The sequence below is a fragment of the Tachypleus tridentatus genome, chromosome 12 (assembly GCF_004210375.1).
Source record: "Tachypleus tridentatus isolate NWPU-2018 chromosome 12, ASM421037v1, whole genome shotgun sequence".
Lineage (NCBI taxonomy): Eukaryota > Metazoa > Arthropoda > Merostomata > Xiphosura > Limulidae > Tachypleus > Tachypleus tridentatus.
Window position 1 is genome coordinate 31,194,315 of NC_134836.1, and position 12,510 is coordinate 31,206,824.

The 12,510-nt window shown below is 29.5% G+C and overlaps 1 protein-coding gene across 1 annotated transcript; it reads right to left on the reverse strand.

Annotated features, from left to right (window-relative positions):
- On the reverse strand, positions 1-12,056 carry LOC143235487 (rho guanine nucleotide exchange factor 11-like). The gene is made up of 8 exons (XM_076473701.1): positions 11,995-12,056; positions 11,800-11,877; positions 10,566-10,822; positions 4,096-4,322; positions 3,120-3,245; positions 2,449-2,566; positions 1,094-1,272; positions 1-451 (listed from the first exon to the last, which is right to left on the reverse strand). The coding sequence occupies exons 3-8, from the start codon at positions 10,792-10,794 to the stop codon at positions 113-115; spliced, it is 1,218 nt and encodes a 405-aa protein (XP_076329816.1). The 5' UTR covers positions 10,795-10,822; positions 11,800-11,877; positions 11,995-12,056; the 3' UTR covers positions 1-112.
- Between the last annotated feature and the right edge of the window lie 454 nt (positions 12,057-12,510).

The following is a 12,510-nucleotide window of genomic DNA, read 5'->3' on the forward strand; positions in this document are numbered from 1 at the left end:
AAAAAAAGTTGGAGCATTGAAGCTTATTGATACAGTTTCATTACAATTAATTTCTTTATAATATCTTCTCAATATATTTTATTTCTTAATATTTATTTCCCTTCATACAAATCTAAGAGCACAAGTTAACTACATTTGTAATTTTTGTCTCTAAATGATCTGCATATTTTATAAAAAGAAACACACTCAGCAAATATAACTTGCCTGTGGCCACGTTTCTTGTAAACAGGTTTTGTACACGAAGTATTGGGCTGTGGGTGACTTTGGTGTCTTCTCGGCCTGACATCAGATTGTTGTTGTGGAACTTCAACAGCAACTTATCATTCTGTTTCTGGAGCAACACAAGAATGTCCTCAAGTAATACCACATGCATCTCAATAGTCTTTTGTTTGTGTAACCTCCAGGTCAATGGACCCTCGTGGATCAGCTTATGCTTCATTAAGTCAAGGTGCTGAAAAGACAGAATTCACAAACAAAATAGTTTTTCGATTTAACGGTTAATAACCAAGAATAAACATTGGTTATTACTTCATGCATACATATTTCTTACTATTATCTATGACAGTTGTCTATCGTGTTTGCATTTAATTAATCAAACCTCCATAATTTATTTTATAAAATTATTTAAAAGTTGAATGCAAATTTTGATAATATCTGGTATTTTTGTAAATTATTACAACATACATACATATGTATTATATATACTGAAAATTCTCCCAGATGTATTCTAGGTTTAAACAAGACCCACTTTCTTATTACTTACTTACTTACTTACAAATTCCTTGAATATTTTATTGGACAGAAAACTCAAACTGTTTAATACAACAGGCAAAAGTGCACATACACTCAGATTAACTGATTACTTGGGTCTTTATAACTAGAACTAATTTATGAAGTACTATTTATACACATACACAGAAAAACAAAACATTTTAGTACATTACAACTGCATTGTCTACATACTATTATCAAGTTTAATAAGTACTACATTTTGTAATGTTGAGGTATTCCTTCCTTCCATAGAAAAAACAGCATAATGACTTATCTACCTTGAAGGTATACAACTACATACTTTGATCATGAAAATGCTTACGTGATAAGCTTGAACAATAGGTGCTTTAACTTTCTCAAAGGCACTTCTGTTCATTTTCTTTTGAAGTTCACCAAGTCTGTGTTCATTCTCTGATTCATTAACAGCTTGATTGACATGTGCCAGGATTTGTTTGCTACAGTGTACTGCCTGCAGTAACCTCCTATGTTCTTCAGAATTCTCTGTGTAATAATATTCAGTAAAAGAAATTCATGGAGCATACATACATACATACATACATGTGTGTGTGTGTGTAAAAAAAAAGAGAAATTTAGTAGTTGTAAACACTTCTTATTCTCAAGTATTTCTAACTGAAGTTTTAAGATTTAGACTAACACACTACTAGGATATTTTTAAATTGTGTTTTGCCATATTGTCTCTTATGATGGAAAATATATCAAGCACTTATATGAATACTAAATGAAAATTTACAAAATCTCATTGCAAGATATTTATCATCATGACCATTTGCATCTGCATAGCAGTCTTTATAATATTAATATGATATTAAATCACATTACACTTGTTTCTCATGTACTTCTGTCATGTCTTGAACAAACAGAATATTAAAAAATTCAAATATACACTCCATAATTTGTACATATTCCATTTAAAGATGTTTGAAAGCAATGAAACAGGATTTATACATCATTAAACATGGCACAGGATTTAGACAATTTTTTCTTAGAAGATTTAGTACGCAGAAGCAAAATCATTTACCTATATAAGCTTTAAGGATGTCACAACTGATGGTTTATAAAACTAGTGTAAAAAAGATACAAGTTTCAGTCATTAAAACAAATTTTGTTGTTTGAGTAATTTTCTAACTAAAGCACAACTTGACAACTGCACACTAAAAAAACCACCCATTTTTCAAATATAACACAACAAGTTTGGACAATAAGAGTGAATCACTTACCACAGTTTTGTTTAAATGAACTTGCAACACGGCATCATGTTTAAAACTTTTTGAAACTATTAAACTAAATGTTGAGTTAGGGTTAATAAAATCATTATTTGTTACTGGCTTAGTGCTCTAAAAAGGTTTGTTGTTGAAACAGTGCAGAAACACTAGATCAAAAAATCTTGTTTTCAAGCGCATGTAAATTATAGTACAAACTTCAAAATCAGTATTTATTAGCTCATTAAGGTACATAAACAAACAATGCTTACACATACATTATTATGTCACAGAGAATTATAACAATTTAAATACACTACAGATTATATTACAGGGTTTAAAGAGGCAGATGTAAAAGTGCATGAACTGACAAGCTATTAAGGTACTTCCAATGCAAAAATTACGATATTACACACACACACACAAAAGCACAGTTGATGGAATATTTCATACTTACGTGGTGTATATTTTGCAATATTTTCTAAAAGAAGAGGGTATTTGGTTAGTCTCTGAAAGCCTGTAGCAATAATGTCTTTTAGCTGTAACCTTCTACAGAGATGATTTGCTTCAGCATCCTACAGTAAATCAAATATACAATAAAAATATTTACCATAATACAAAACTGTACTGCTCAACAATAAATCTGACTTTCTGAAACATGCTCAGTAACATGATACTTTTCCAAGGTCACAGAGTAAAGTGTTACTGTTCCAACGTGATTTACAAACAAGAATCTTACTTGTATTAATACTGCAGACTTTTATTGTGCCTGTATTAAAATATGTCATGGCACATAATTTACAGATTACTATAGCGTACAATCACAAATTTTTTCAAGTCTCCAAATCCATACGAGTGCATATATGAATTCTACTTACATTTTCTACATCAAATTGCACAAAACTACAATTTACAAAAGTTTTAATTAAACTTAACAATTTGGAAGATATATTGTGATGTTTCTTAACCTTGAACCAGCCAATTATAATATTTAATACAGTAAGATAACACAAAATTTTGAGAGGTTTGGATTATGTTCAAGTAAAATGAGGTTTAAGGATAAACAAATAAAACTATATAAATTTTTTTGTTGAGAACAATATGAATACATAAAAACACCAGTCTTACAGATAAGAACTGTGCCAGCTTTTGTTCCTTCTTCTGCTTATTCTTAAGTGCTTCCAGAGCAATCGACTGGTTACGACAAAACTTAGCTGCTGCACTCTTGATTTCTTTACCTGAAGATCCATCAAGCTATAGAGAAAAATAACACATTTCTGAAAAAAATAACACTCACGTAAATATTCTTACTTCCACTGAAGTAATTTTAAGAATGAACTGTATATGTCTAAGACCTATAAGCTAAACAGAAGTTAAAACAAACTAGTAAAACAGTTTTAGTGTTTTATTAGTCTTTGCAAGCATTAGATTTGCTAGGCACAATCTTGATAAAAAAATCAGTAAATACATTTGTTGAGCTTTGTTATATAAAACTTTAAAATACCCCAGTTAGAAAAAAAAATCAAAATGTATATTCCATATTTAAGAGAAACACAAAAATTAGGTCTAAAAAAATCCAGATTTAAAATAGGGCAAATTAAATAACAGAAATTTAAGTGGAATAGACCTATCATCAATACAAATGTGAGGACAAGATCAGATCCTTTACAAGTTTTATCTTTCCTCTCAATACAAGTATTTTGCTAGATCTTAATAAACAATGAAATATCTAAAGTGATCTAACCCAAAGTTGTATGTTAAAGATCCACGACAATTTGTAGATTTTATTTACTACTGAAAATTAAACAAAATGCCCAAACACTGGCAGTGGATATGTGAATTCTAAATGCCAAATACTGTATAAATGTTATCTGACAGAAACTTGTCATATTCTGAAATTCTGTAAGCATCAGGAAAGTTGAAGTTTTGTGCTTCCTACAACTACACAAAATCTCAATCACCTGAAGGTTCAACATCACATTAACTTGACATCATCTGGAAACCAATTCAATAAATATGATTCTGTGCTATATACAGACATTATCTCAAATAAATAAATAAATAAAAGATATCAGAGCAACTTGATTACGTCAGTAAAACTCACCATTTCCAGCATGATGTCTCCAACATCACCAACCACTGGCTGTTCCCGCCTGTGGGCTTTCATTTTATTGTTGAACCTACTGTGGATTTCCAGCATCTCCTCCAAGTTAGGAAAAAGAAGATATAATTGGTCTGATGGTAGAAGCTGTTCCTGCTGCATTGGCTTGAAAAACAGCCTATCTAACACTTTCAGGTTCCGGACATGGGTGCGTTCCGTATGGAAGAGCTCTGAAGAAGTAATAATTTACTTAAACTTTCAAATTTCTAAAAACTAAACTCCACCATCATGTCATGCAAACAAGAATTTCATATTTTCAACCACTTTAAGAGCTATGATTTTCTTATTCTATTAAAGAACAAAATGTTAATATTAATAAACTGTATGCACTTTGTACACACATAAAACTAAGAAAACAGAAACTATGAAATACTAATAGAAAGATACATAAACAAAATCTGAAATTATAAATATGAAACAAAAGTGATCAAACAGGTTTCAAAAATCTATTAAATCCAAGAATTTTATCAAAATACCTCTATTGTTGTCAAATTACAACAAAACCACATCAATCAAATACTATAATAAATGTTAACTCTATTCTTCTAAGGTTTTCACATACACTTCTACATCTATCTGCTTCACAACAAACCACTTTTTATTCTAGTCCTTAAGATACACAGAAATATTATAAAAATTGTTAAAAACAAATGGGTTACATGCTGTAAAATCAGACTTTAAAAAAAAGAACAAACATTTATAACTACACCCACCAGATGTCACTTGGCAAATATAGTTGTGTGTGTAATACAAGTAAATACAAATTATAAATATATCAACATCACTAATCAGTGATGAAATTAATCTAATGTAATCTAAGCCATAAAGCAGATTATGTCTCTATGTCCATTTGTAAAGATATATTTCCAATTTTCTGACATTATCTCTGTGAAACTTTCAGGGGTCCTTGGAAATTAAGAAGTGCTCACTGGTAACTTCTAAACACTAGTGTTATCACATCAGATGCCTTCTCAAAAGCATCCAAGTCCCTGAAAACCAGCAGTTCTTGAAAGAAAAATTTAAACTGTAGCAGAGTCTAATTTCAGGCATTTATTTAAGTCTTTTATTTCATTCATTTTCTATTTTGTAAATTTTAAAACTTCAATTTACCCCCTTCCTTCCCCAAGCTATTGAGGTATCACCCTCTCATGAAGGCAAAAAAACACATTCTGCATCTAGTGTAGGTACCTCTGCTCGATGGTTAAATGAACACAAACCACACAACACAAAAAATAATTCTAAAATATGTTTACAAATTCTAAACAAAAAAAATAGAGTATCCAAAAGTCACAAATGTGTAAAAAAGTAACTGCAGAATCAGCACCCAAAACTTTTTATATCTAACTTTCAAACTGCTGGTAAGGCAAGAAATTTAACAATAAAACTGGGAGAGAACTGTGTGTTTAAATCCATAAAGTCCTTAGATGATCTAACATCTGTCACCTACATTTAACTGCAGATACTACAAGTCATCCCAGATTCCCAATTAAAATGCTACGTACCCCCACAAAAAAGTGTAATCACAAATTTCACCAACCCTTGTATTTTAAGACAGATAAAATAATAAAACTATAGTATTCTTCTGTATTATTTACAAAACACATTATATGAACTCTTAATCTAAACCCATGAATCCAAAGTTAAATGACCATGAGTGCAAAATAGAACTAAATTATCCATCCATACAGTTCAATACTTTACACTAAATTAGTCCAATTATTAATTATTCCATATTTCGCAAACTAGTTGGACTGACTAGGACTAACAGTTATATGAAGTTAGTTTTTAACTAATTGTATCATAGCTGTTATTATTTAAATCATTCCCTGTCAGTTGAAATGTTCTGATTTATACACACACAACATATTATCTATACAGAAACCAAAGTTTAATGATAAAAGTATGAAGACAATGGAAACAACATTTAACACTTCATATGACAACAGCGATTTAGTATTTAAATATTTTGGAATATTCATATTCAATTTTGAGCAAGTTATATTAAACAAGATAAAAATATAGAATAAAGAGATTTCTAAGTGTATAACATTACAAATGGCAATGAAATAGTAACACTGGCTATTTCAATATTTTTAAAACATTTACCCAAGATTCCATATACTATTACTGGACATTTATTTCTTAGCAATATGTAAATATTATCTATCAAATTATCTGCAAATTTCTCTATTCAAAACCATAACTCATCTCTCAGAGAAAGTTTATTTCACACGTTAATGTCACCTTTTAGAAGAAATGAGGTACAAATTCAGACAGAAGGAAGTCTATAATTCAATATGAATCAGTAAAGAATGAGCTAAGAAATAACATCATGGATTGACTACAACCACCTACTTAACAGTTTTAACACCAGAGCTACATCCTTTCTACAACACACTCACAATGTTAAAACGAATAAAAGTTTTCCAACAAATATAAATAACACTGATCCTAACAAGACCATTTTAACTTTAACATACTCACAAACCTTGTAAAAATACTTCAGCTAAAGACCTAAAATCTTAATTATACCATCCCTAAATTGTCTTATTACTATTCAACCAGTTCTAAAAATCCTTCTATGGCTGTATTTTTCAACTGATTGTACCATCACTCATGAAGAATATACTGCCTCAGTATACCAAGTCACCCAATTTAATAAAAGTACAGGTGCTGTCATGGTTAATTACGTATTTTCAATGTCAAAACAAAATCTAAATCTCTTTGTGTTTACTCTTTACTTTCACTTCAATCACAACTCCTAAAACTCCTTTCTGCACAATTCACAAGATTGTACAGAGTTATTTTCAAACTTTAACTTTATTATAATCATACTTCAAAGTTTTACATTGTACAAGTTTCAATTTCTTCAAAAAAATCTTCAAATAAAAATACTTAAACTTTGGTTCTATTGCCATTTGATCATGAGCAAGTACAGGTTTTGACCTTTTGTCTCTGTTACTTGAATAATAGCTCATACATATATACTAGTACAGTAAACACTAGTTATCTGTCCTTAGTTCAAATTCTACCAGATCAACAAAAGATCAGAAAAAAAATAATAATTTGCTCATCACTTGACAGTAGCTATGCCTATCGTCTTCTTACTTGGACATATTACTTCAAGCAACATGTACTTATTTTATTGAAACGTTTATAACTAACAGAAAGAGTTAATTTAAACTACAATTTCCCAATAGTTTTAAAACTGGTAAACAGTATTCATTTCAGTGCATTTCAAACAGCTGAAGCAATGTTTGCAGATTTTGTCCTTACTAGCACTTACTGTCTTTTGTAGGCATACATATTTGTAAAATACAGTTAAATTGTATTTAAATTTTATTTTAATATTTTAGTTAACTAGGTTTTAGTTATTTTTGTTTTAAATTTCATATTTGATAGGTTTGATAATTTTGAATACAACCTAAAACTTCACCTCAGTTTGTGATGGTTAACTTACTACATAAAGTATAAAAACAGTTTGCTGAAACGTATTTCTGCAAAAGGTACGGTAATACCTGTTGGTGTGCATTAAGAAAAAGGTAAAACTAATGACAGAAAAAATAAACTAAGTGAAAATGTAAATACCTGAAATTGCAAAAGAAACTTAAGGATTATTTAATAAAGAGTTAAAAAATGTGTACATACTTCTGTTTCTTAGTTTCAAATATTTAATTGTACTGTACATAAATGATAATAGTTACAGTAAGTAATATGATAAAGAAAATGAAAATAAACAGTTACTTAAAAACTTTTGATATTAATTTAGGACAGTGTTTTGCAAAACTATTCTAGGTATGCTGCTAAACTGTAAATGTATGGCATCAAGTATGCTTTTTTATGACATTTTAAAATAACCAAGATTATTTAGGCAAACGTAGCCTTATCCTAACACAAGGAATCAGTAGAGTAAATGGGGAATGCCTGTATGCATGGTGACACTCACATGTCCTCTTTTCAAGTGCAGGATCAGATAAGCATGTTGTAAATTTAACATTATTTTTCTAGTGTGCCATGAGCATAAAAAGTTTGAGAGCCACTGATTGTGGAGGTTCTAGACCTTACAGAAATGAAGAACTGTGTTAAGAAAGTTTTTATACTTAAAAGATAAAAATTACCTTCCATTTCAACTATTTAAAATCTGAGCACAAGTATCTAAAATTAGTAAAAGATGTTTAATAGATTTAACAGAAAAAATAATGTTTTTATTTTTTTTAAGTAGATGCCTTTAGGAAAATTCAAGTTTTGAAGGACTCAATCCACTATATTTATTTAATGAAATTTGAGAGTTACATAACCTATTTATGAGGCAAAAAGGTTGGTGTGAAAGGTTTGCCACTAGAGGAGCAGAAAATTTCAAACATGATTGCATTTTTCAAAGTGTTCTTACAAGTCATTTACCTCTCAGACTCCTGACAATAATGCTTTATGTTATGATTTGCCTGAAGTTCACAAAAACAATTTCCTCTTAAAACCTATATTATCCAGCACTGGATCTCCTAAGCTGATTAAATTATTTGTTCCTATTCTAAATGTAGTCATTTCCATAAAAAATTACAGTTTAAACTTCTTACTCCTTTGCAAAGGAAATTTCTAAAATTACTTATGTTGATCAACAAATACTTTCTAAACATGACATTAAATATTTAAACTTTAAACTGCACTAGAGAAATTCAAGTAACCTTATATTTTAAATTTTTTCTTGGGAAAATGTTTATCAGCTTTATTTACCAATCACTTTCAGAATTAGACACATCTGCCCTCCTTAACGATATTCACTTTGTATTCAATGGTCATATATGAAATCAACAAGACAGGGAAAAAATTAATCAATTTTAGGGCTACTACTCACAAACATATCTCTATTGCTACGAGTGTCCTTGTCTGGACAGCTCTCTCACCAAATACAGACTTTATACAGAAGATATTTTGATGACATTTTTATTCTGTAGAAACTAACCACATTAAATAATTTATGACTTGTTTAATGTGACCAAAGCTTCTACAAAATAAAAATGTCATCAATGTACTTTATATATAGTTATTTAATAACATTAATTTTAATTGTTAAACATAGGAAAATAAAAAACTGCCTTTATTTGATATCCAAATCAACCAAGTTAGATAATCAGTTTAAACTTCCATTTATTAAAAAAACAAATACAGGTTTACATACTTATTTCAACAGTTTCTTTCTACACTCCTTTAAACAAAACATGTTACTCATTCTTCTCAATAAGGCAAATAGCATCTGTTACTACCAAAATAACAATCTCACAGAATATTTTAATACACAGCAGCTAAACTCTAACACTATTCTATTCTAACAAAAAATGAGCCCCATTATGCTGTACACCAATACACATTAAAATTGGTAATTCTTTTTATAAGGTAAATGAAGTTTTTTGTGGTTTTGTTTTTTGGGTTTTAAACACAATAATCACAAATTAAAATAAGGAATATTATATATATACATATATATTATCAGCAAAACACCCTTCAAGTATGTTAACTTAGTATCTACTCTACCTACTTCTCTATGTTTCTATGCTGTGTTTAAATATACACGATACCACTCACACTAGCAAAACAGCATGACAATTACAACTACAAACCTATGGAAATACAGGGGTATCAAACTGTAAAACAACTTTAACATCTTCCAGACACCACAACTGCACATGCAGTGAAAGTAGCAACCACATCATTCTGATTAAAAATTTCAAAATCATTTCACCTTCATCATCCAATAATAAAACTTTTAATTATAGAAAAACTTATTGTAAATTAATTTCCAACTCTAAATAGTAACACAACACCAGTTACATTTGTTCTAAATAACTTGTATAAATCTGATAGAGTTTGGTTTGATTTGACTTTTGCACAAAGCTACACAAGGACTATCTGTGCTAACCATCCCTAATTTAGCAGTGTAAGACTAGAAAGAAGGCAGCTAGTCATCACTACCAACTGCCAACTCTTGGGCTACTCTTACCAACAAATAGAGGGACTGACCATCACATTATAATGCCCCCAAGCATGTTTAATGTTACAGGGATTCGAACCCCTTCTGATAGAGAAACTGTATTACTGTAATATTTATATTGCAACCTATACCCATCCTAACATTTATTACTTATTTCACTTTTTTTTTTGAAATGTTGGAACTTTCTGAATTTCAAAAAGTGTTTGCATGTTTTATCTTGTTTAACATATCTTGCCAAAGATGAAGTACATGTTTATTCCAAAGTGTTCAAATATTAAATGTCTGTTACCAACTCAAGTGTCAAATGTTTGATGTTAAATTTACATTTATTCATCATGTAAAATTTAAATACAGTAAGCAGTTTGTAGTATTAATTTATCATACTGATACTGTAACATAACATAAGTGATTAAATTATCCATCTTACCATTTATCACATCTTGACGTTTCTTTTCTTCGGGCTTCATTAAATGTAGAACATTAATATTCACATTTTCTTGCCATCTGGGAGGATCGTTTTCTGCTTCCAAGTCTGAATCATCAAACTGGTGAACATGAGAAGACAAAGAAGACCCTGAAGAAGGCAATGGTCCAGTGGAAGGAACGAATCCTGGGACCGAGTCAGCAGGTGTTCCTCCTGGAGTTTTGTGTACCATTTCTAGAGAGTTGCTTGGACTATCAAGACTTCCAAGAAAGAATACCTCCAGTTTTAGTGTAATTCGAGTAACATCAAAATAGCACAATTAACACATGATACTAACTATGATACTCAGACAGCATTACAAATGCCTTATGATTATTCCTATAATAGAATTCAATTATAAACTTTTACAATTTTGTCATCAATGTGCTAATAATATAATTTAACATTTTTTTGAAAAAAAAAAGCTCAATTCATATAATAAATTTTGTTTCCATTATATTATACTTAATAGGAATGACTCTTATTTAAATGCACTGTTTTTTATACAAAATCACACACTTTAAAATATGGATTTGTATTTAAACTATTCCTTTAGTTCTTTTGTAAATTGCAATTTTCATACCAATTAACATTTGACCAAACCTAAGATATTGAAAAACAATGCTAAAATCACAATGCTCAAGAATTCAAGTTCTATAATAAGCAAAGATCCTACATTACTACAAGGTAATCTCTGGCTGTAAAACACTGAGATAATATAACTAAAATTACAGTCAATCTTACAATATGACATCAAGAGGTTTGGTAAATTTATTAATATTTAATATAAACATAACCAGTACTTAGTGAAAATAACCAAAATGCAGTATTAACTCATTTCTTTATGTGCATATTCAGTTTATACGAACATATTACTACACCAGTTACATAACATTCTATACCTGACACCACTTTTATATTCAATGAATTCTAAAAATTATGGTTAAATTAAATGCTTAAAAATAAGAACCATAACTATTCAAACAATCATCATAAACTTATGTCACCTCCAAAGAATCAAGTTTGTACTGCTGCCCACAATGCAATATTAGAACTATTTTGTCGTGTTTTTTTTGGCATGTATTGTCATTTCTAATAGTATAATTTTAAAAGCCACATTGTTAAGAAAACATCTCACAGTAAAAGTCTCAAACAAAACCAATATATTTAAAGAGTTTGTGATTATCACAATATTTACCTTGTAGATAAGCTTGAATCAGAAGAGCTTCCTGAATTGTTGAGGTCTGAAACATTCTTCTCGTCAACTTCTGCATCACTGAGGTACAAAATCAATTTTAAAAAATTAAAATAGCACAAAAAGCTGCATATCTGCAATTTTGTTTTTCATATGTTGTTCCAACTTCTACAAATGAACAATAAAAGAATTTCAAACCTTTTTGATCTTGGAATATTTGGGTCACTCCGTTTCCTTAAAGGTACTCGACTTTTTCTCTGTAAAATAAAAATCAAAAAGATAATAGTGTGGTCAGCATACTGTAAGACTTACCAAACAGATAAGCCCATAAATGGATAAAAGTTCTAATCTTAAAAATGAAGTCCAATGTCATTATTATTATGGCATGAAACTTGAAATTAAATGTACAAAATCTTATTGATGACAATATATATGCATTTTTACACCAGCAGGTTTTCCATTTATTACTCTTAAGTAACAAAACCTGAAATTTTTTTTTAAATCAAGGTATACCTAGAATATTACCCTATTTAATTTTCATGTTATGTGAATAATTAAGAGCAGTTGGGTTAAATGTTTAGAAAATATGTCTGTCTTAAAGCAAGATAAAGATAAATGGAATTATAAACATCATACTGCAGCTGAAAATACAATAAAAACTATGTTAATAATTTATACATGGTATTACCTAAAAGATATTAGCCTATATGAATA